The sequence below is a fragment of the Dipodomys merriami genome, unplaced genomic scaffold, assembly GCF_024711535.1.
Source record: "Dipodomys merriami isolate MVZ:Mamm:240054 unplaced genomic scaffold, mDipMer1.0.p SCAF_9, whole genome shotgun sequence".
NCBI classification, from domain to species: domain Eukaryota; kingdom Metazoa; phylum Chordata; class Mammalia; order Rodentia; family Heteromyidae; genus Dipodomys; species Dipodomys merriami.
The window spans coordinates 62,591,171-62,615,704 of NW_027206512.1; the positions used below are offsets into that span (position 1 = coordinate 62,591,171).

The window sequence follows — 24,534 nt, forward strand, 5'->3', positions numbered from 1 at the left end:
TGCCTGGTGCCATCATTCACCAAATGCCAGCAGGTGGCTGTGCCTAGGCCCTGAGCAGGCCCCTCCCCGCTTCGCACCTTTCTTCCCAGGATCCCCCTCCCCCCCCCCCCCCCCACAGGGGAGGACTGGGGCCATGCACAGCCAAGGATGCTTTGTTTCACGGTGCATAGATGCAGGCTGAGCCCCTTGCACGTGACTAGAGTCCAAATGCTTATTTTATGGCTTAAAGACCCGGATTTATTGCGCAAAAGGCAGGCGCACTGCGGGAGGCTGCAGGGTGGGGAAAGCTGACGAGGAAGTCCCACCCCTCCTCCGCTGGCCAGGGGCAGTCAGCCACCTTCACCTGCACCCCTGCTCTCTCAGCAGGACCTCGTACCCAACAGCCATCACTTTCTCAGCACCTACAATCCCAGTCCTTGGCAGGCTGAGGCAGGAGGGTCATGAGCTGTAGGCCTCGCTGGGAGGAACAGTAAGTTTCTACCTCACGTCTTCAGCCCTGGCTACCGATGCTGAGATCTGAAGGATTTCGTTCACTGGGCTCCATCTCCAACTAGCCAGCAGAAATGACAGCATGTGACAGTTATAGAGCACCAGCCTAGCAAGCTTGAGGTTCTAAGTTCAAGCCCCAGTACCATCAACATCAAAATCAAATAAAGTAGAATAAAATAAGGCTGGGTGGTGGTAGCTCACTTACACTGGTAATCCTGGCTACTTAGGAGGCTGAGGTCAAGAGACTCACACAAGGCCAGACTGAGGGTCCCTACCTTACCCATAAAGTCAAGTAAGGGAAACGCAACGCAATGAACAAATAAAGCAACAGGAGAGGCACCTGCTTTCTCCTTGTGCAGGAGGCCCCGGTGGGTTTCCGGGCCTGCGTCCGGCTGTGGTACGGGTCTGTCCACGGCCAGAGGCCGCAGGGACAGCTCTCCTCCCCGCTCCGCCTTTCCAAGCTCCAGGCCTTGTATTCCTGAGCTGAGTGCCTGACCGCAGCCGCTTGAGAGGTAGAGTTCAGACTACAATGTCAAGAGAGGGAGGGAGAGAAGAAGGGACGGAGGGAGGAAAGGAGACGGGCAAGATGGAAGGATGGAGAGAAAGACAAGGAGGAAGGAGTCAGGAGAAAAGAAGGCAGGAAGGAGGAAGACAAGAAGGAAGGCAGGAAGGGAAGGAGGAAGAACAAAGGAGGCGGGGAGAGGGAAGGAAGGAAGGAAACGCCCACTTCTCAGAGAGATCCTGGATTCCCAGCCCCCCCCCCCCCCAGCCCCTACTTCCCTCCACCAGGAAAGGAGGCCTTCCGAGTGTCTCCATGCCTGGTGCCCTGTGGTAGGGTGCTTGGGTGGCATTTTACATTAGGTGACACTCAGTCTTCTCTTCTGTAAAATGGGGTGATGATCCACCTTACAGGTGATTGTGGGGTTTGATAAAAGGTATCCCCAGAACAGTGGCCAGGCCCCAGGAGGTGGCCGACAGAGGCTGGCTCTCTCCCTGCTGACACCGGATGTGGAAAGCAGCCAGGTGTGACCTGAAGGCCGTGACGTCAGCCGTGGGGTGCAGCATGGGTCCCGGTGGCCCGTTCTTGGCGGGCGTCCACAGGCCCAGGGCGCGCAGAGCTCCCGGCTCGAAGGTGACCTGATTATTAATGAGAGCCGTGAGATGAGCAATGAGCGCCAGGATGTAATCCACCCCTGAGCAGACTCAGAAGGAGCAGATAATGGGACAGTAAAATTAATCTCGTAGAAAAACACAATTAGCGGTATCATTTATAAATCTCCTTTCCTTCTGCGGAGGGTGAAGCCGGCCAGAGCCGGCTGCTGGCGGCCCAGCCTCCCACGCCACACGCACGGAGACCTCCTTTGCAGACAGAACATCTCCATTTCACATAAGGGTGTTGTTGTTGTCGTCGTCATCGTCGGGGGACTAAAAGCCATCTTTGGGAGCCAGGATAAGCCAGGAAACCAAATAAATGGCAGCATCCACTTCTCCTTCCATTTCCGGCTTCAGTCTGATGGAAGCCATGTGCTAGGCCCCTAGAACCTGCAGAGGAGAAGGGAGAGGCAGAGCAGGCAAGAGGATCAAGACAGACTCAGCTCCCCACGGGAGATGCTCTCACAGGGGCCTCCGGTCTCCCAGGGTGAGGGAGAGCCAAGGAGATAAGACCACCCACCGCTCTTGACCCTGCCCCTTCCCTGATTCCCTCCCAGTGCCCCCGCTCATCCTGCCCTTTCCTTCACCGTCCCTTCAGACGTTGAGCTACAGAACTGGGGGCAGGGGCTCCATCTTGTTTTCCTGGCTACCAGGGAGGTGGAGATGAGGTTGGGCCCAAAAGGAAGACCCTCATCTCAAAGCCACGCACTGGCAGCTCCTGCCTACAATCCTTGCTATTTCCAGGAGGCTAAAATCCAGAGGATCAGGGTTCAAGGCCAGCTCAAGAGATTCAATCACCAAAATAACCAGGGCTAACGGCATGGTTCAACCGGAGGTCTGCCAGGCAAGCTAGAAAGGCCTCAAGTTCAGCCCTAGTAATGTCAGGGCTGAGGGTGGAGGAAAGCCAGAGCTGGAATCTGCATATCTCACAAGTTCCCAGGGAAGGCTGATGCTAGCAGACCAGGGAACACATGCGGAGGATCTTGGATGAGGATCTTGCTTTGTAAGTTCTGTCCCATTTCTAAAATCTAGGCTTTTGCCTCTCAACTCCAAAGAAGAGGCTCTTCTATTCAGGAAGAGGAGGCCCTGTGGCAGGACAGGGCTCCAGCTGAGGAGAGAGCTCGCCGGCAGCCTTGTCTGTGCAGGTGTCAGGGCGGGAGCCGCCCCTGTACCTCTAAAAACTCCACGCAACGTCAACAACACCGAAAGTGCCATAGATTAAACTGTAAATGTACAAGCACTTAAAACACATCAAGGCTGTTTGGACTGTAGAGTCCCAGCATTTGTTTTCTAGAACAGTCATAACAAATCACCACAGGCTGCACCACTGGAAACAACAGAAATATATCCTCTCACTGTCCAGGAAGCTGCGTGTTCAAGGTCGAGCTGTCTGCGGGCTGTGCGAGGCCTCTTCCCTCCAGGGGCTCCGGCTTCCTCAGCAGGCCTCCCAACTCTGCCTGCCTCTGCCACGCCCCCTCCCGCCCCGCCCCGCCCCATGTGTCTCTCCGAGTCCCCTCTTCTTATAAGGACACTGATCATGATGACATTTAGGGTCCACTCTAAAGCCAAGATGTTCTCAAGATCCTTAACAAATTTTACGTCTGCAAAGACCTTATTTCCAAATAAAAGGCTCCAGGCGCTGGTGTGAATTTGGGGAAGACATCATTCAACCCACAGCAGCCTCCTACTCTTGCTCTTTTCTCTCTCCTCTCTCCTTTCCAGTCCACTTTATTTCCTGATGTCCTTCTGATAAGTTTGGCAGTTTTGATTCTGTGTGCAAGCCCGTCTAACAACAGCCGAGAGGTGAAGGGTGACTGATAGTGTGCTTCTGCAGGCCCCTGACAGAAGCAGACACCCCCACCCCAACTTTCCCCACGCATTAGGCCCTCCCCCCAGCCGAGGACATGGGGTGTGGGGGACCTGGCCCAGTGTAGTGGCTGAGTGTTCAGAAAGCAGACCTGATCTCTGGGATGTGGTTAATTCTCCCCGCCCCCCCCAAAGGTTTTGGAAAGTAGGACCATGTGCCTTGTGTCTTAGAATAATTCTGGACTCCAAGGGGGAAAGTCAGCGCTGGACAGATCCCTGTGGCATCTCAGGAAAATCTGTAGAAAGTACTTCCATTCTGCGGCGGGGCCAGCGAACAAAGGGAGCCTTCCCGACTGAGAAGTTCTAAATGATGAAGAGAATCACGCCAAGCCCGAGGACAGTTCTGTCACCCCAAGAATCCAGGTGGCCTGGATTTCCATGTGCTGATTTCCTTCCCACAGCGGGTACCAAGGCCCCACCCCCAGCCACGGAAGCTGCTGGTGCATCTGGGAGGGAATCCCCCCTCCCCCCCCAGCCCTGCCTGTGAAGTCCTGGGCCATCCGGATCTCCCTCTGTGCAGCTCAGCCCTGGAATGAGTGAGTTCTACACCCCGAGGGGAGCCTGTGTGGTTCCCACACCCTCCTGGGGACCCCGCTCCTTCCTGCACAGCAGAGAATGAATTGCATTCATCCATCTGCGGGCCTTTAAAAGATTCAATAATTAATTCAAGTGATAGGACTGTTATTAGAGTTTGGCCTCTCCGCGGTTCTTTACTTTGGCAAAGTGCTTTTATAATCATTTACCGGTTAAATAATTTAACACAAGTTATTGCTACAAGCTACAAACCTGGTACTCAGAGGATGCTCAGTGATATTGGAATGCTTAGGGATGGGGGGGAAAAAAGCAAGGAAGAGCCAAATGAAATTATATGGTCCCTGTAATTTATCCCCCAGGTCTTGTGTCTGCTCTGTGCCATGAAGGTTCTAATTTACCTTGGGCCTTTCTACTCAGGGTCCCAGTGGATAGCAGGTAGGAGCACTAAACTGGAGGGGAATTAGGATCATTCTAGAAGGGAAAAAGGACGGGGGGGGGGCGGGGGGAGGAGGGTGTAATTGTCCAAGGCCACACAGCTACAAACGTTGGAAGAAATCAGTGACTAGTGTAAAGTCAGGACCAGGGAGCTGATATTTGGGTTTGGGGCCATGCCCTCCCTCCTCCTCCTCCTCCACTGGAGCTTAAGTGGAACTTAGGGGCCTGAAAGGAGGGGCAGGAGTGAGCACACAGGGCAGGGAGGAAGGAAGGGGCTTGCTCTGCTTGGAGGGCCCCACTTGCACTAAGTTCTTGGAACGTCTGCCCTGCTCCCACCTTCCTTCACAGCTCTTGTACAGTCGGGCACCCAGGACATCCGTGCGCCACCCACGCATCACCGTGGCATCACCCGAGAGCTGAGCGGAGACCTCGGAGCTGAGACCTCGGTGGGGAAAGCCAGACAGCCACTGCATTCTCCGGCTGCCTGGGCGAGCCCACCATCCGCTCCCTGGGGCTGAGACCTTCAGACCGGGGCTGAGCCGGGCTCCTGGCACCGCAGGTCTCTGGCCTGCAGATGTCAGGGCCCTTTCTGGCCTCCGTGATCACAGAGCCAGTTCCCTTAATGCATCCGGTTCATATGGCTCCATTGATAGTGATCTTGCGCGTTGGCTCAGCCACTCCGGAGGCCAGCCATAGGTCTGCTGTGAGAGCCCCTACCACCATGGCTCCCCTGGGGGAGGGACAGGCCCGAAGCCCAGGGACAGGCTCTGCCTCTCTGCTGAGCAGCCAGAGGCCATTGCTGGCCCAGGAATAAAAAGGAGGCAAGGACCTGGGGTGCTTCACCCTCTCTTTTACTGGCTGGGCGCTGGACTCCTTCCCCTCCACTCCCCCAGGCCAACCAATGTGGAGTTTTAGCTTTAGAAGTTGACTCCTCCCCTGTAAAAAGGTCCTGGGAAGTCCCCCTCCCCCCCCCCCACTCCCCCATACTAAAGCTACCAGCACAACTATGTTTATTGCAGCATTATTTACCATAGCTAAGATATGGAACCAACCCAGAAGCCCCTCAGTAGATGACTGGATCAAGAAAATGTGGTATATAGACACAATGGAATTCTATGCCTCATCAGAAAGAATGACATTGCCCCATTTGTTAGGAAATGGAAAGACTTGGAAAAAATTATATTAAGTGAAGTAAGCCAAGCCCAAAGAAACGTAGCTCCCATGGTTTCCATTATTTGCAATAACCAGTATATGTCTGAATCAAGCAAAAAAGGTCAGATAAGTTGATGTTAGGTGAAATGAACCCTAAGATATATATTCAAATGTTTTTTCTTTCTTGCGATTGTTTCTAACATATTTATAAGATGATTTCTTTGTTGCTTTGTATGTCCCTCCCCCACGGTATAACCCCTGCTTTCACTGTATTTGATGTTGGTATAATTTGTGGAGGGGAAGGGAAAATCATTTAAATAGAAATACAGGTGGACCCCTTGCAACAATGAGATGTACAAGTTGTTATGTCAAAAAATGAACTTTACAACTTTGGGGGAGGATGCAGGGGGGGTGGAGATGGGAAGGGATGGGAAGGGGAAACAAAGGAGGAGGCAATAATGCTTGATAAGAAATGTGCTCAATACCTTGCCCATGTAATTGTAACCCCTCTGTGCGGTATTTTCACAATTAAAAAAAAAAGATTTACCTCATTACATTTTCATGAACTCGTCAGTTTTCCTTTGGTTACTGCAGGCAAGTATTTATTTTTCAACATTTTGACTTTCAACGATTCTCTATCCTTACATTAAGGTGTGTTTCTTATAAGCAGCATTTCATTTATGTATTTATTGAATATTTTGCTGGTGCTTGAACTTGAATTCAAAGTCTTCTACTTGATGGGACAGGTATTATAGTGCTGAGTCACATTTCTATTTCTTTTTTGTTATGCAGTTAGTTACTTAGTTATTTAGCTGATGCACAGAGGAGTTACAGTTACATAAGTCAGGTAATTAAAAAAAAAAAAAAGGTCCCGGGAAGCCCCCCCCACTCTCCCTCCCCCAGCTACACAGGTGCAGTGCTTCTTGGCATCTATACTTTAGCCCATCTCCCTACTCCTATGTGCTTGTCTTGGGGGCCAGGCAGGTTTGAACATTTGCTGGGAGACAGGACAAAGGCAGCAGAAGGACTGCGGAGCTCCCAGCAGCCTGGAGATTGTTAACTCATAGAAAATAAATCAGCGTCTGCTGACTTATCCCCATCAATCGCACGGAATTGAAGGGTTCTGATCTCAAATCCCAAACCGGGAATCAAATGAGAAGCACTTCAAAAGTCATCATCCCTCAGACCAGATAGTGAAGCTGGAAAAAGAACACCTTGATGGACATTCCTGCCCATGCACAGGAAGGGAAACCGAGGCGCAGGCAGGGTGGCTGACCAGAGCTTTCTGGGCTGTCTTCCTCCCTCCAGAGGGCAGGCCTTACAGCTAGAGGGAGAAGGATCTTAGAAATCATTTGGGGAAATTAGCAATTGCAGAGTGGTTAATTAAGCTTATATAAGATAAAACAAGAACAAAACAAATCTCCCTCCCTCCCAAATTTAAAGCATAACGCATACAATTCTGTTTAAATATATAATAGGTCTACAAATCTCTCTGGGCCCCATAATAGTATTTGCTCAGTTCCTATGGCTATAAACAAAGAAACAAACATAACCGGCTGCTTCCTGAGCCAGCTCTTAACAGCTTTGCGGGGCCAAAGGCGCGGTGCCGCCTTTGCATGGGAGCATGGAAGTAACTAGAACTCCTAGGATTGCTAGGAACCATTTCATATTTTTGAGTCTAGGTTATATATTTTTAAATAATCCTCAGAATTTTCTAGACATTGAGAGGATGTCGCAGTGCCATCAGGGCCAACTCTGCCTCCCCTTTGAATGGGACTGTCTCCTTTCCTACTCGGCGCCTGACTTTCACACCCTGTGTACAGGTGTCTGAGCATGCCAAAGGTACTTGTGGGTGCCAATCCAACCGATTACCCAGTGTGCTCCAGGCTCCGTTCCAGACACAGGAGACACTGAAATCCAGGTCTGCCTGGATTTGCTCGCGGTCTAGAAAGAGATAGAAACACCCAGACTCCCTGAGTAGAGAAGCATAGAGAGGCCAGGTTAGAAAAGGAGGCGACATTGGATTTGGGCTTTGAAGAGTGACCATGAGTTCACCAAATGGCCAAGGAGGGTGAGGAAGGCATTCTGGCTAAGGACCTGTCCTTCGCAGGCTGTGTGAGTGTGTGTGTGTGTGTGTGTGTGTGTGTGTGTGTGTGTGTGTGTGTGTGTGTGTGGACACTGGCTGGAGCGGAAGCAAGGAGGGACACCTCCCAAATATCTGCCCAAGGTCTCCCCTTGGGAACCGTGACCTTGACCTTGAGTGGCAGAGTGGCTATCTGTTGTCTGGCGATGGAGGGAGAGTTGAAGCCTCATTCTGGAGCATCCAAGACTGTCCTGAGTCCATTGGGAGAAAAGAGAGAGATGTAGGAAGAGGGAAGATGCTGTGGCTGGACTAATGGACAGGCAGAGATGGGAGGGATGTGGTCCCAGCCAAGGGGTGCCTGGAGTCACCTAGGTCTGAAGAGGCACAGGCCCTGACCACATCTTGGATTTGGACTTTGGACCTCCAGAACGGTAACAGAATACATTTCTTTTCTTTTCAGCCACCAAGCGTGTGGCTATTTGTTCCAGCAGGTACAAGAAGCGAATACATATACACGTTTCTCCCCCTGGAAGGATTTCCTCCCCGTCTGCTCTCCCTCCGCTTCCCTGGAGGCACGGATAACCCTTGTCCCCAGCTCCCCGTGGGTGTCCTGTGCATCGTGTTACTGGTGCCCTCCTCAGAGCCCAGATGCAATCAGCAGAGGGGAAACAGAAGTGCCAAGGGCCCATGGCCGCCTCCCAGCCGGCCAGCTGGGAAAGCAGCACACAACACAGAATTGTGGTTCTCAGGTATAACATGCATCCTTAACTAAGTTTTGGGACAGAGGGAGAGGCCCTATTTTGTTGCTTCCGGTGGGATTCTGACCACAGAGAGAGAGAGAGAGAGAGAGAGAGAGAGAGAGAGAGAGAGAGAGAGAGAGAGAGAGAGAGAGAGAGAGAGAGAGAGAGAGAGCGCACGCGTGTGCACGCGCTATGGAATCTGCAAACTGCTTGGCTGTGAGATCAAGCCATTCTCTTGCACCAGGAGTCAGGCTCATAAATTGACAGTCACCTGCCCAGCTGGGGCAAGCCAGGATGCGGCGGGCCAGCATAAGGGAGATTTCTGAGGATTCCTCCTCACTTGCGGGCGAAGGCACCCCGTGTGGAAGAGGTGACTTCAAGGGGGCCCTTGTCCTCCCTGGGCCAGCCTGGAGCAGGCCCTCGAGGACTCTAGGTCCTGCCAGGCCTACAAGGCTAGTTCCACCTGCGGGAGGAGGAGACCCGGCCAGCGAGGCCTCTGAAGCTGCGCTGGAAGTCTGTTCCTGGGAGTTGGGAATCTAGCCCAGACCAGGTTTCCGGACTGGGCCTGGGGTTCGAGGCTTGGCAGGGGCTGTCTCCGGGCCACCAGCGACCCTTTGTTCCCTGGGATTTCCTGATGCTTCGCAGAAGCTCGGGCTCTCATGAACCGCCTCAGCGCAGTGCCAGGTGCCAGGGCGGTGCCCATCCCCCTGCTCCAACCCTCACCCCCAGGTGGGCCTGGCTCCCAAGTTTCCATGGCGGGAGTCCTGCAGGCAGGGCAGGCTAGAAGTCTGGTAGCAAAACAGGGCCCTAACCCGACAGCTATGACAGCGCCCCCTCCCGCCCCCAACCCATGGGGGAATGAGCCGTGCCCAGCGAGCTCCTCCGTCTTGGGGCTCCTCCTTCCTCTTGGCATGGGTACCATCGGAGGGGCCCGTCCCAGGCGCAGAGGCCGGGGGGCTGCGGGGTGGAAGCGGTCCCCGCTTTCTCTGGCGATCAGACCACGCGAACCTCCCCGCTCGCTTTGTTCCACGCGGCGTGCTGAGCTCAGGGCTCGGGGGAGCCTCGTTGTGCACGCGCATGCACGCGCGCGGCACCCCAACCCCGGGCGGGCGAGGGCTTCCCAGCGTGCCGCCCCCCCGAAAATATGTCCTGCTGTCTGTCCCACGTGTGCCCCCTGGTGAGGAGGCGCCCTCCCCAAGCCGGCCCGGCGGGGAGGGGGCGCTCAGGTGCGGGGCCCCCTCCAACCCATCACAGTCCTTCAGGACCCCCAGGGGCGCGACCGCGTCCTGGTCCCCCTCCCCGCCCGCCCCCCTCCGCCTCTGGGGGTTCGCCCCATCTCTGCGATCTCCCTCCCCCTCTCTCCATCCGCATCTCCCGGTGCCCCAGCCTCCGCCCTGGGGTTGCGCCCCCCGCCCGCGCCTCCCATGGCGGGGGGAGGGGGTGCTCGGGCCTCCCCGGGATTGGGGCGCGCGCGGGGGCGGGGGGGTCCCAGGAGAGGCCCCCGCCCCCAGCCCCGCGCTCCTTTGTGCGGCGCTGCGTCAAGGCGGAGGCGCAGCCGCGCGGCCACTCGCGCACTCCGCCGCGCGCCGCCGGCCCCCGGGAGCGGCGGGAAGGGAGGCGGCGCGGAGGAGGCGGGAGCCGCCGAGCCCAATCGCCGCTCCCCCGCCCGGCCCCGCGCGGCGCCGCCTCCGCCATTGCTGCGCGCGGGAGCGGGCGACGCGGAGCCTCGGAGCGCGCTCGGAGCCCAGACCTGCCGGAGCCGGGCGTGGGGTGAGTGCGGGCGGGCCGCGCGGGTGCCGCCGGGCCCTGGGGGGGGGGGTGAGGGTCGAGGGCGGGGACCCCACCCCACCCCGTTTCCCCGGACCAGGGCCGCGGCTGGAGAGGGCCGGACAGGGCGACACGCCCTGCGGGATGCGCACCCCCTCCGCCCCGGGCTGTGACCGCCGCGTCCGCGCCGGCCCTCCGGGGACCCGCGGGGTGGGGCGCCGCCGCCCCCCGCGCCCCGGCTCCCCGCCGACTCCCGCCCCGCTCTCCCCGCGCAGGCGGCAGCCTCGGGTCTCGCGGAAATCATGGTGAAGTTGGGGAACAATTTCGCGGAGAAAGGCACCAAGCAGCCGCTGCTGGAGGATGGCTTCGACACCATCCCCCTCATGACGCCCCTCGATGTCAATCAGCTGCAGTTCCCGCCCCCGGATAAGGTGAGCCCCCCGCGCGCACCCGCACCCCGGGATCCCAGGCGGTGGTGGCCGCAACAAAGGAACGCAGCGTGCGGGCGGCCGGGGGCGCGCGGGGCGCGCGCGGGGTCCGCACGCGCTCGGCCTGGACAGCTTCGCCCTGAGCCGGGGACTCGGCCCCTCTTGATTATGTTTTTGCGGGAGTCTTTTGGGCGCCTCGGGGCCCCGCCCCTCCCGTCGCTGCTGCCAGGGGCTCCTGGGTCTGGGCCGAGGCCGGCGGCGCTGAGCCGGGCGCAGGCGGGCGCACTGGAGGCCGGGCCCGCGGCCTTCCCGCCTCGCCCTCCCTCCTCTCGGCCCGGTGTGAGCTCACTCACCGCGGCCTCCTTCCTTTGTTCCTTTTGTGAGTCGTGCACCCTGAGCCAGCGCGGGGGGGGCAGCTGTGCACCCCACCCTTCCCGACAGCGTTTTTGTATTTTTTGCTCACACAGTGCCGAAGGTAAGGCTTTCCTTTTTCTCCACCATGGACAGCATCCAGTGGACCGCTAGCTGTCCGGAGAGGATGCTGTCTTCCAGCATTCACAGTCAAGGTTAATCCCTCCGTTCACAAGCCACACAATGGCGTGGCAACACTCAGATCATGAACAGCTTCCCGTCTGATCCTCCTGCTGTTACACACACACACACACACACACACACACACACACACACACACACACACAGAGCCACAAAGGAGCTCTCTTGCGATTCCCCAAAGTGTTGTTACATGTATTGTCTCATTAGGAAGCAGCTCTGACTCAGGGCTTTGCGTTTGTTCTGGCAGGTTCCTGGTTGCTGACCTCCAGCAGGGGTGGAGGGGGCGGGGCAGGGTATGCCCCTGCATTGGGTCTTTCTTCCTTTGGTGAGCCAAGAGACTTGTTCAGCCCTGCAGTGTCTTCATCCCTTAACTCTGTAATCTGTGGGGTTTTTTTTTGGGGGGGGTGTTAAGGGAGGGAGGGGGCTCACTGGAGATGTTTCAACTTGTCACACCTGTGGTGTGGGGCTGCTCTGGGGGTGCTGTTAGTCTATCCTGGGCTTCCCAGGAGGAGGGGGCGCTATGGGAGGCCTTGCTTCTGCTCTCCCTCTCCCTGTGTAGGTGTGAGGGTTGTCTCGTTAGCAGAGCCTGGCCTGCTGGGTGCCCCAGCTGCTTGGCTGGTGCTGGCCTTAGCCAGGAGCGCTGCAGCACCTGTGCTAAGTGCTCTCCTCTGCCCGGCCTGGGCCGCCTCTCTCCCAGCCTGCTCCACTTTAGAAGTGCAATTGCCTTGTTAAGGAGGAAGCTTGCAGGCAGGTTCTAGATCCTGGCCAGCCAGGAGAAGCCTGGGTGGGTCTGCAATGAGCCCAGTCTCCCACCCCTGAGAGACTCCCCCCAGGAAACAAAGGCATGGCTGATGGGGGCTCTCCTGGGAAAGGATTCCCCTGGGGCCCGCAGCTGGAGTAGCAGATGAGGAGATGGAGGGTCAGCGAACCCGCAGGACACGGCCAAGGTCACAGCGCGGAGGTGAGAGTTCTCCAGGCAGTGCCTCTCTGAGGGTGTGCTCACAGTGGGACACGTCTCTCTCCCTCCCCCCACACAGGGGCAGTGCGTTCACAGTCCCTACTCAGGGAGGTGGCGTCACCTGCCCCAGGGACATGGGCAGTCCCAGGTCTGGCAGTGAAGTCGGGAACAGTGGTACCCGGCAAGTTCTTGGACTCATAGTCTACAGGGCGCTGTTCTGTGCGTTGATAGGTTGGCACTCCCTTGAGATGTTGACAGTGCTGGGAGGGAAGCACCATGGCCTGCCCCATTCCCTAGATGTGGAGATGAAGGCACAGAGTGCCAGGGACCTGTCCAAGGTCACCTAGCCTGCTCCTGGCAGTGCACTACCAGAAGAGTCGCTGGGTCCCCACCATGGGCCCAGGCCGGGGCCATGGATTTGTCCTTCTTCAGTCTCCCAGTGAGATAAGCAGTGTGCACCGAGCCTTGTTCTCAGTTCCCGGGAGTGCTCCAGGTGGCCCAGCGTGTGCTCAAGGTCACATGGCTGCACAGATGTCCTTAGGATTCGGGAACAGCAGGTGACACCCACTTGATACTTCAGTCGGTGGGTGGCGCCTGGAAGGGGTGGACGCGTCCATGCTGGCCCGCGTGGGGGCTGTGAATGACACGTCCATCCGACCTGCTGAATAAGCCCAGGGTCACCTGCTGGTTCAGGCCACCTTCCCCCCATCTTTCTTCCTCCTCCTCCACCTCCTCCTCCTCCACCTCCACCTCTTCTTCCTTCTCCTGCTCCTCCTCCTCCTCTTCCTCCTCCTGTTGATGACTCTACAGGCCACAACTTGGCCTGAGGGTCCCAGCTGCCCACATGGGACTCAGTGTCCTGACTTGCTGGTCTTGTTCTGCCCTTGGTCCCCTGCCTGGGACTGTGGTGTCTCCTTTGTGGGAGATCACGGGAGAGCTGCTTGCCTCCGCCATTTCTGGGCCCTTGTGCTGGGGGTGTCGGGCTTGGGGATTAGTGACGTGTGACCCTCTCACCCCTCATGTCAGCGAGGACAGAGGTAGAGGCAAAGCCAGGGAGGCCAGGCTGGGAGCACCCCATGGGGAGGAGGGATGGCAGCGGGTTGACAGTTCACAAGGGAGAGAGGTAGGAACAAGTGCAGGAGACCCTCAGGAGCCACGCAGGACGTGGGACAGAGGGCTCTTGCTCATAGACCATCCTCCTGCTCCTTCTGCTAGTCCTGGAGACATGCACTGGATGGTGTGTTGGGGTCTGCTCTGACCATGCTGGGCAGATGGGGTGGGTGATCCACAGTAGTGTCTGAGAAAGGAGGGGTGTGCCCCCTGCACCTAGGTCAAGGAGCACTGGAGAAGGAGTCCCAAGTCATGCTGCCCCTGCCTTGACCCCATACCTGCATGGCCTTGGCTCCTGTTACTTGCCTCCCCCTGGAGCAGCTGCTCTTGGGGGCAGAGTGGGCCGTTTGTCCACGTGTGCAGGCACCAAGCACGGAGCTCCCAGGAGCCCTGGCGGCTCTTGGAGGTAGTGACTGAACCTCACAGTCCCAAGCCCAAGCACATGGAGCAGATGTTTTCTGAGCACAGCGGGCTCACCGCTGATCGCTGCCTCTGTTCCCCCGATTAGGTGGTGGTGAAAACCAAGACGGAATACGAACCTGACCGCAAGAAAGGGAAAGCACGCTCCCCCAAGATAGCGGAGTTCACCGTCAGCATCACCGAGGGCGTCACCGAGAGGTTCAAGGTGAGTGGCCTGGGGCTGAGCTGGCACCTGCGTCTTGGGGGGCTTGGGGGGAGGGCGTCTGCGGGGCTGCGGAGATGACCCGCAGAGGGACAGGAACAGGGCAGGACACATTTATCTAGCTGAGGATGCCCAGCTGTGCAAACCCCAGATCCGGCTCCCCACCTAGACGCTAACCTTGTGGATTTAATCCTTTGCAGTTTTCTTTTATCTTCAACAACAACAACAAAAAAGATGTACCATTTGTTTTTACAAACAGGGAGAGCCCAGCCACAAGCTTTGTTTTAGACAAAGCTTATAAACATGGAAATGCACCTGCCACACGTTAAAATATTTACCTAGCAGCTGCGGAAGGAAGCAGACAATGCTAAAAGTTAACCAGCCATACTTACTACATGCCAGATGGGGCTCCCAGCCCTGGGCCTATGAGGGCTCATGGATGGACAGCCATGCGGCGGCGGCGGTGGTGGTGGTGGTGGTGGGGTTGTCCTATGCCCCATCCCATGGATGGGAGGTTCAGGCACAGGTGATCACAGCTCTGTATACCACAGCTGCCTGGCCACCCAGTCCCTGGCTTCACTTCTGTCCTAACTAGCTTCCAGCTGTCATGGGGTAGCGCAGTGGCTGCCGACCGGGCTGGGCCCCAGCTGGTTTGGGTGGGAGGTCTCTAGGTGGCAGCAACTGAAGAACAAGTTGGGATTACAATGTTGTCTTTGAGAAGTTCGTGGGGGAAGGTTAACGGTACGTGTCACGCAGATTCAAAAGGGTGAGCCGAGGGACGTCTGTGGGTTGTCAGCTCTGGAACAGCGGTCCGGCTGGCTCTCCAGTCCCCCTACTTGAATGGGTGAGCAGTTTGCTGATGTGGGGCGCGCAGGCTCTCTGCAGGTTCTGGGCCCCTTGGATACCATTGTCTCCCGTTTGGTTTCAGGATCATCTGAGGCGTACCAACCGCGGGCCTGGGCATCACCCTGTGTACTGGGCACATGATAAGCCAGAGAGCGGGGAAGGCCAGGGCTTATTTGGCTCTAACTGCGTCCTCCTGCCCGTCGCTCTGTTCTCCTCAAGCCTGCCTGGCACAGTGGGTGTCAGGGTGTCACTGTCTTCTGTGTCTCTGGCAGCGTTTACTGTGTTAGCACATCTGATCCTCCCTGAAACCTTCTTCCTACTACTGTTGAGATTGCGCCTTTTTACAGATTGGGAGGTCAAGGTGGTGGGAGCTCTGTGTGTGTGTGTGTGTGTGTGTGTGTGTGTGTGTGTGTGTGTGTGTGTGTGTGTGTGTGTGTGTGTGTGTGTGTGTGTGTGTGTGTGTGTGTGTGTGTGTGTGTTGGTGGCTCCCGGCTTGTAGATTGGCACACGATTGAGGTTCATGGTCAGGACCACCCCCTCTTCCATGCTAGCCAGGTTAGCCTGGGCCTCGTCTGCCAACACTGCCCATCTGTCCTCTTGTCAAGGTGGTCTGATGGTCTGAGGGCCTTTGCCCTTCGCCCCGCTCTGTATCACTGCACGTCCCCGCAGGGAGCTGTGTGACCTCTGAAGAGCCCCTCCACCTGCCGAGTGAGTGTCCCTCTGGTGTCCCTGGCTGTGCTTTTCCCTCACGTTCACCTGGAGGAGGTCCCCAGGTCCCTCGCTTAAGGCACGGGTGACGCACATTTGCCACCAGGGCTTTTTCTTGGCAGCCACGCCTGGGACTCTGTGCAGTTACCTGGCTCCGGATGCCCAGAACCAGAAGGCCTGGGAAGAGCTCAGACCCCTGGTGCAGTGCTCCGAGCTTCCGGGGACGGGGGCAGGGCTGCTCTGCGCGCCGCCCCGCAGGGGTGTTATTGCGCCTTTGCAGATGGGGTTGTTGAGTCCCAGGTGGGCGCAGGGTGTGTTCACCTCATCTCTGGTTCCAGAGTCCAGGGTTCTGACGCTGTGCTGTTCCAGCTGCTTCGTTAGGACCCAGTGCTCGGGTGAGACTGTCCCCGCGCTTCATGCTGGTTACCACATCGGTCGCCACGTCTGCCCTGAGGAAGGCGCTGTTAGCACCTCTAGTGAACCCTTGAGGGGAAACTGAGGCAGAGGCCAGAACTCGGGCAGCCTGCTCTTGGCCATGGCTCCGAGGTAACCCGGTTTATGTTTGCAGGAGGAGGCTCGGCCCTGGGTCCTTCTGAATGCCCTTTCCCCCTCGTGCATTCTGAGCCCTTCTGGGAGCTGCCACCCTGACAGCTGCCATGAGTCCCAGACCGCTCAGGCCTTTCTCCTGCCCCGCCAGCAGCCTGGCCCTGCGCGGGCCTGCGCACCAGCACCTCCCTGTCACTATTCTGTGTTTTCTTTTTTCTTCCTGGCTCTGTGTGTGTGTACACGTTTTGAGACAAGGTCTTCCATGCTCCTCAAACTCAAGATCCTCCTACCTCAGCCTCATGACTGGCAGGATTACAGGCGAGTACTGCGGTGCCTACTTCTGGAAGCATTTCTCTTCCTTTTGTTTCTCGCTTTGTGCCTTGGCTTCCCAGGTGTCCTCCCTTGGGACTTGGGAGCCATCCTCGGAGGGCCTGGGCAGCACCCACCCTTGCCTCCTTCTGGGCGTGGCCCAGAGCGGTGGTCTCTTGCAGCAAAGGTGCCTGGCTTTGGAATGAAAACTAGGCCAGAGCATTCCCCCGAGACGAGAAGGTTGGCCCAGACTGGAGTGCAGGGACTGTGTGTGCCGACAACCCACTCTAGAGGAGCCGTGCCAGCCGCCAGCCGGGCCTCCGCGCCATCTCTGGTGCTTAATGCACGCTCAGTAACAGCTTGATAAGTAAATGGATGACTAATTGTGCTGCCGGCCTCCCGTGGAGGGGGCTTGGCGGGATTCCCAGGCCCCCTGTGGGGCCTGTAGCTTGTTGAGTAAAGCTCAGTGCCAGGCAGCTCACCAGTCGGGCCTTCTCTCTGGGCCATTTGTGGGGAGTAGTCTCTACAGGGGTCCTCTGTGACCAGCCCAAGGCCCCAGAGCCAGGGGGGTACAGGCAGGATTGGGGCGGGGGGCAGAAGCTAGCTCCAGGTGCCGGTCGGGGTTGGCTTGCTGGTGTGGCCACTTCCTGGGGCCTTACAACTGATCAGGACTGTCGACAGATCTGAGGCCTTTAGGAATCAGAATCATCATCAGGATGTAGCGGCCCCAGGCTCCACGCGCTGCCAGCTGCCAGCGTGGAGAGGGCGGGGAACCTTCCATGGTGCCACACCGCCGCCTGCCTGGAGACGGTCTGAGGTTTGGCCCTGGCAAGGTGCCTGTGAGCTTGCTCTCTTCTGTGTCTGCTGGTTTGGCATCTTTCTGCTGGAGGGCAGGGTTGAGCCTGAGTGCAAGAAGGATCAGGAAGGCTGGAAATGCTGAGTGCGTGTCTCTCTGGGGCATCTTGCTGGTCTTTTGTTGCCCAGCGATATTTCTGTCATTCCTGAGTTCTGCACAAAAGGTGCCTGTAGCCAATGCTAAGCATCAGCTGGTCAAAAATGGGGGCCAAGCCAGGCACCGGTGGCTCGAGCCTGTCATCTTAGCTACTCTGGAGGCTGAGATCCGAGGATCATGGTTCAAAGCCAGCCCAGGCAGGAAAGTCCATGGGACTCTCATCTCCAACAAACCACCAGAAAACCATAAGTGGTGCTGTGGCTCAAGTGGTAGAGTGCTAGCCTTGAGCTGAAGAGCTCAGGAACAGCGCCAGGCCTAGAGTTCAAACTCCATAACTGACAATAAATAAATAAATAAATGGAGGCCTCTCCTTGTGAAAACTGGGGTGCGAGGTGGTGAGAGGAACAAGAAGTTAGACGTGGAGGACCAGCTGGCGCTGGCTGTGTGTTCCTCTTCCACCAGGGGCTAATGACAGCGGTGGGGGGCCAGGACACCTTCCTGGGCCTGGGTGACCTGGCGGCTTCTGCATGCCTGCTTCCCAGCTGTGTGTGTGGGAACGGAGACAAGGCGTTCTGCGTCTCCCCGATGTGGAAGCAACAAGTCAGCATCGCGTCCTCTACACTCTCATTTGTGTCGTTCACGAGCCTCCTCTTTCTATTCCTTTGGATGGCATCCTTGAGACAAAGCATCTTTTTTGGATGTTACTTTATGATTATCAAGGGAGGATTAATCTCTTGGCTCCAAGGTTGCTAGGTTGGTTGCTAGGTAACAGCTGGTGGAGGGAAAGGCTTTGTACCGTTCTGCCACACAAGGGATGGCAGGATGAATCACTCCTTTGGCGGCCAAAAGTCTAGGCTCCTGATGTGGCTCATGACAATGAGGAAAGCAGTCATTTAATGAATTGGAGGTGTACTGACGCTGAGAATAAGCCTGGGCTGAGCTGTTTCTCCAATGAACTATGCATAGACCTATTTTTAAGCCGTGCATTACCGTGCAGAGCACGGTCCTGTGCTGCGGGGTGCTGTTTCTTGAGTGCCGCCCTCCCAATCTTGGAAGACCCAAGGTGCAGCATGAGGCAGGTTCTGGAAGGTTCCCTATCCTGTATCCTGCCACATACAGGCTGTGGGCATGGAGAGGAACAGATTGTTTTTTGAGCTTTGCCTTTAAGCTAAGGGTAAGGAAGCTCAGGCCACACCCCTAACCTGTTCCTAGGTGAGAGTCCAAGGTCAGCCTTCCCCCGTGGATGTCTTTCTGGGGGAGTATTGGGGGGGTGCAGCCTGAGATCTGGTTGTCTAGTCCTTGGAGCTGCCAGTGCTGCTGCAGCAAGGTGTCCCTTGGCTTCCTGTCACAAAGGTGTGGGTGGTTTGTTTCTTTTTCTCACATCTTAATGACCTTGAGCTTCCCGGGTGCCCATCTTCCACCCTCTCTAATAATCCCCTGGTGTGCTCTAAGACGCATTTGTTAAATATTTATGAATGGTGACACTCCTTAGCATTGAGCAATGTGGGTGTGTGTGTTCATCTGTGTGTGTGTGTGTGTGTGTGTGTGTGTGTGTGTGTGTGTTGGGGGGAAATCTTCCCTGGTAGCTGAGATCCTAGAAGGGTGTTTGGACAGCGGTTACAGTCAGCGGTTCTGTGTCTTGTGGGATTTGGTCAGCGGTAGCAGCGGCTGCGGAATCCACAAGCTCCAGGTCCAGCTGTGGAGGGGGGCTGTATTGGGATGAGGGTGGTGGTATGGGGGGGCTGCCCGGGGGGGGCAGGGGAGCCCGTGTCTGAACACTCTTGTCTGGCTGGGCTACCGAGAGGACTTAGTGCTGTAGCCACAGAGATGTCAGGATTCATCTTTTCTCAAGATTGTTTTTGGGGGAGGGGAGACTGTATTAACCAACAGGCCCCCTCCCCACCCCCTCCCCGCCCCCGAGGGAGGACAGAGAGTGAGCAGCCGGCAGGCTGGGCCATCGCCAGGCACCGTCCACCCAGTGCCTGCGGCCACTGCCTGACCCCTGCACAGCACCGCTCCTGTCCCACAAGGATCCCCGGCACCCCGAGACACCCTCCAACCTCTGCCTCCCTCCTCTGGCTTATTTTCTAAAGGCTGTAGCTAAAACATTGTGGAAATAGTGGAACGTACAGTTCAACAGCCTCCATGATTGCTACTGTCCTACTGTCTAGTCCTAGGGCCTTTTCATGTTCCCTAAACAAGAGGTCCCGTGCCTAGTACGCTGCCTCTGCCACGCCCCTCCTCCTGTCTGTCCCTGGGGATGGATGTCCCCGGTCTGGCAGGAGTCACGTGATGTGCAACGTTTAGATCTGGATTCCCACCTAGTGTCACATTTTCAAGATGGATCCGTTTGTGGCATGTCTCACCTGCAGGGTGGGGTGACCACCAAGTGACGACAGAGCTGGTCACCTGGGGGGGGGATGAATGTCCAGTTTGGCTGTCACGGCCCTCCCTTGTTCGGAAGGAGGGAAGCCTTGGTCTAAAGAAAGGCAGGTGGGCTCTGTCTTGTGGAACCTGTGTGAGAATCCTTTTCCTTCTGAAACTAAGGCGTTTTGCTGGGGGCTGTTGCTTGTGGCTGTGTCCCTCCGGGCCTGGCCTTCTCCCCCGCTGCGTGTCCACATTTCCCTCTTCCAGGGGGCCTGCCTGGACTGACGGACGCCGTTGGCGATCCCTCAATCCATCCTGAAGCCTGACTTCCAATGAGGCCATGGTCACGGGTGCCTGGGCTTAGACTTCAGGGCAACTTCATTTTTGGGAGGGGGACACTCTCACTTGTAATGTTACCCTAGGACCCAGCACCCTGGCCCTGTGGACGCCCATGTGCCCCTTTCTCAGACAGGAACCACAGGCCCGGCGGTCCCCAGAGGACAAAGGCCGGGCTCCTGAGGCTGCCAGGGCTCAGGGGTCCTCGTGAGCTCCTGTTTCCTCTGGTGGCCTGTGAAGCAGCAGAGCCCCCAGTGCCTGCCTGGGGGACTGTGGCTTTGTGTGTGTGGCCGAGGAAGCGGTCCCAGCGGCTCAGCAGGCCCTGGCTGCTGGGGCTGGGAGGGGAGGCACCCTCGCCCCTGAGGCTGTCCCGGACCAGATGCTGGGCCCCGAGTTCCACGCCTGGCTCCTCCTGGCCTCCCTGGAGCTGCCCGTGAGCTGTGTCCACACCTCGGCTTCCTAAACAAAAATCATATCTGGCCAGCACCGGTGGCTGATGCCTGTCATCCTAGCTGCTCAGGAGGCTGAGATCTGAGGATCGCCGTTCAAAGCCACCCTGGGCAGGAAAGTCCGTGACACTCTTATTTCCACAAAACCACCAGAACACTGGAAGTGGTGCTGTGGCTCAAGTGGTAGAGCACTTGACTTGAGCTGAAGAGCCAGGAACAGCACCCAGGCCCTGAGTTCAAGACCCACAACTGACCAAAAAAAAAAAAAAAATCCTATCTGTACCTGGAGCTCTCTGAACAAGGTTGGAATAAAGACAGCCCATCTAAACTGGAGGTGGCATAGATCAGGTGACAGACGGAAATGGGCTCAACAGCCATCTGGTTACCCCCTGGCCTCAGTGGCTGCCTCCTCCCAGATACCTGGTGTCTCTTCTAGAGCCTGCATGTGCTCTTGCAATACGTGTGTGTGCATGTGTGTGCGTATGCATGCGTGTGTGTGCGTGTGTGTGCGCGTGTGTGTGTGTGCGCGTGCGTGTGTGCGTGTGTGTGCGTACGCATGTGCGTGCTTGTCTGCACCTGTCTATCTGTCCTGCCAGCCCCCTGACAGTCCTTGCCTCTTCTTCTAGGTCTCCGTGCTGGTCCTCTTCGCCCTGGCCTTCCTCACCTGCGTCGTCTTCCTGGTGGTCTACAAGGTATACAAGTATGACCGCGCCTGCCCCGACGGGTTTGTCCTCAAGGTAAACCCCATTCATTCCTCCCCACCAGCCCAACCCCTCCCGTTCTTCCCTCCCTTCACCTTGAGGCCCCACAGCGGGGGGTGGCGCTCTGCAGAGGGCTCCTTGCTGAAGGGGTGGCTGGGGAGCCTGGCGTGCAGCCAGAGGGCCTGGTGCGTGGGCCCCACAGGACTGAACGCCTGGACTTGGTCCTGGGAGCTGAGCTGTGTCTGCAGGGAGCCGAGGCCTGGGGAGAAAAGGGAAGCAGGCTGGGTGTCCTAGGCCTGCTGCCTGGTCTGCTGCTCCTCTGCCAGCTGTGCCCTGGGGCTGCGCCGGGCACAGAAACGCTCGCCCGGTTCAGAGCTACCGTGGCACAGAAGAGCCCGCGTGGGACGCAGGACGAAGGGCAGAGAACTAGAGAGGAAGCTGGGGAGGGGTGGCCTGCGGAGGGAAGCGTCATCCATGCTGGGGTCCTCGTGGCTCTCCACTCGGTGTCTGGTTCAGAACTTTCCAGAGCTCATGGCACATGGTTCTGTCCAGGCTTTGTCACAGCTCAGGTCCGAATGAAGCAGGAGGAGGAGCAGGGATTCCTGGTTCTGAGCGCGCCAAGCCCCCTCGGCCTCAGGGCTCTGCACGGCCCGGGAGCTGGCAGAGCGCCTTCCCGGCGTGTGGCCACCCTCCACCCTCCCGTCACCCCGGGTGCCACCACACGCCAGGAGCTGTGGCTGCCCCAGGGGGCGTATGCCAGCCAGGCAAAAAATCCTGCCCCCACAAAGCCCTGCACCCCCCAGAGGCACCCCAAGTGAGGCGGGAGCGGAACAGGACAGAAGGGGCAGGAGGGACAAAAGGGAGAGTCTTCAGGGAGTGTCCCCCAGTGTAGCGCGTGTGAGGTGCAGCAGCTCCTGATCCACACCCTGGGTGGGTGTCTGGAGAGGTGACAGGCTTCCAAGCCTGAGGGCCAGGTGGCCCGGCCTGTGGAGGGACGCGTGGAGAGCGCAGGTGGAACCATGCCCTGGGGCCAGCTGTGGTACACGGGAGGACGGGAGATGACCAGCTTATGGCCAGACTGTGCAGCATCTTGAGTGTCAGACAAGGGCCTCTGAAGGAGACAGGAGAGCCAATCCCTGGGGCCACCTGGAAGGCTGCCGGGAGCCGGGAAAGAGGAGGTCTGAACTGAGCAGTGTGACTGCAGATGGACAGGGAGATTGATTGGGGGGCAGGGGAGGAGCCAAAGGGGAGGGAGGACCAGGGATGAGCTGGACCAAGAGGCTGATGTCATTGGGGAGGAGCCAAAGGCAAGACTCAGGGCACCTGATCCCCAGATCCACTGGGGCTGAGCCCTCACCGCAGCCCCTGCACCCCACGCTGCTTCCCTTTGGGTTTTTGGCCCCACTCACGCTCTCTTGCCAGCAAGCCCGTCCTGCCGGGTGAGCTCGTGTAGGAGGGAGACGGCGGGAGACAGCGTGGCTGCACCTCCTGCCCCCAGCTCGTCCCGCAGGATGTCCTCACCGCACAAGACATGCCCTCGACTTCTAGTGGCTGCTTCAAAACAAATGACTGTCCTGCCACCCGTCCCCGGGAAATGCGGTTTGTGGCACCTGCTGGATGCCCAGTGGTTGAGGCTTCGTCAGGGCCAGGCTGGCACGCAGCTGTGCTTCTGAGGACAGGACCCACGCCGCCTTTGCCCATCGGGCTGGCTGCTTGGTTCCCCAAGCCCAGAGAAGGCGCTGGGGACCTACTGGGGAAGGAGGGGCTGGCCGAGGGCCGCGTGGCACCCCCGGAACCGCGACGGCTGCCTTGTCTTGCAGAACACCCAGTGCATCCCGGAGGGCCTGGAGAGCTACTACGCGGAGCAAGACTCCAGCGCCCGGGAGAAGTTTTACACCGTCATCAACCACTACAACCTGGCGAAGCAGAGCATTACCCGCTCCGTGTCGCCCTGGATGTCGGTCCTGTCAGAGGAGAAGCTGTCGGAGCAGGAGACCGAAGCGGCGGAGAAGGCGGCTTAGCAAGCTGGGGAAGTTCTTTACAGTGCGTCACTTGAAGGTAACGAAGGGACTCCGCGGGACGTTTCATTACATATAATTACCGATAAGTTAGAGGTTACTCATTAAGGTGCAATCGCTTCTGTTTGCTACTGCTGCTTTGCAAAAAAAACCCTGCTGCCGACCACCCATGGTGTCAGACCAAGTACACACGGGCCTTGCTTAAAGAGCTCCGCCACCACCGTCTCCGGTGAGGACGCCCCACTGGCATGTGCCCGGTGCCGGTCAGAAAGTGACACCGGACATGCCAGGGGTTTGGACTAAAGATCACGACTCATGCATTTTTCTCATTTCCCCCCCTAAAACTACCTTGCTGTTTGCAAACCTTACTCCGTAGCCATAACTGGAGTGATCCGGCTTCCCGCTTCCCACCGGCTGGTGCCAGCGCCACCTGCAGAGCTGCACCCTAGGGAGGTGTGGAGCAGCAGGTGGCCCAGCCGGGTGCCCCTGCTGGTGTCGACTGCTTAGCCCCAAGGGCGTGGTCTTAACACGCTGTCTGTGGGTCCCCGCTGTCTCTGGCATCTGGGCAATCATGGTGGCCAGAGTGGGCTGGGAGAACACGGGGTGGGGGAGCAGGAGACAGGGCTGGGGTCAGGGGCGGCAATACTCGGCATGGGTGGCTGTCATCGGGGGGTGTGGCCGCAGGGAGAGAGAAGGCGCTTCGTTCACTCGTTATGAACGTTAGGTTTGGAAAGGCAGCGTGGTGGGAAAGCCATCATTCCCTGAGCAAGCCGGGCTGCGGTAGCTTTGATTCCGGGACCGGGTCTGAGTCCCTTGATGGAGGGAGCTGGCAGGGAGGCTGGGGGGTGGGCTGGGGTGGCACTTGCAAGTAGGACATTTCAACCCACAATCTTTGTAAGAAAATTATGTTTCAACTTGAATCTTGACATTAAAGTATATGTTTACAAAATTGCCAGTTAGATAAAGCAAGTGTGTATGACAATTAAATGGAAAAAAGCGATCACACTTTCTTCCCTGTCGTTTGAATGTGTTGTTTTCTGGTGGACATGTCGGAGAGTTTCATTGTTTAGATCAGAAGAAGCTGAGGAAGGTGTGCGAGGTGCCGGGGACCTTGGTCCCGCTGCTCTTCCCTGAGAGTGCAGCGTGGAGGCGTGCCCATGCAGGGGCGCATTTGTCTGGCAGGAATGCACAAAGGGCAACAAAGGTGTGCCCAGTGTGTCCTGCACATGGCCACACACACGTGGGTTGGCAAGCCGTGTGTGTTTTAGCAGACGTGTACTTGGTTACTGTGTGTTCCCACGTAGCTTCTCACATCTCAGTGTGTGTAAATAAATAACGAGCCCGCGGCCTCTGGGCACTGCTTGTTCACACACGCATCTGGCCGGGGGCGATGGGAGCTGGCTCCTGCCCACCG

General features: G+C 57.5%; 1 protein-coding gene across 1 annotated transcript; it reads left to right on the top strand.

Moving 5' to 3' along the window:
- The first annotated feature begins 10,068 nt into the window (after positions 1-10,068).
- Positions 10,069-24,402, top strand: Nsg1 (neuronal vesicle trafficking associated 1). Its single transcript, XM_070012815.1, has 5 exons — positions 10,069-10,221; positions 10,494-10,649; positions 13,775-13,891; positions 21,028-21,138; positions 22,923-24,402. Exons 2-5 carry the CDS (start codon positions 10,521-10,523, stop codon positions 23,121-23,123), a joined length of 558 nt encoding a protein of 185 aa, XP_069868916.1. The 5' UTR covers positions 10,069-10,221; positions 10,494-10,520; the 3' UTR covers positions 23,124-24,402.
- Positions 24,403-24,534: the final 132 nt, after the last annotated feature.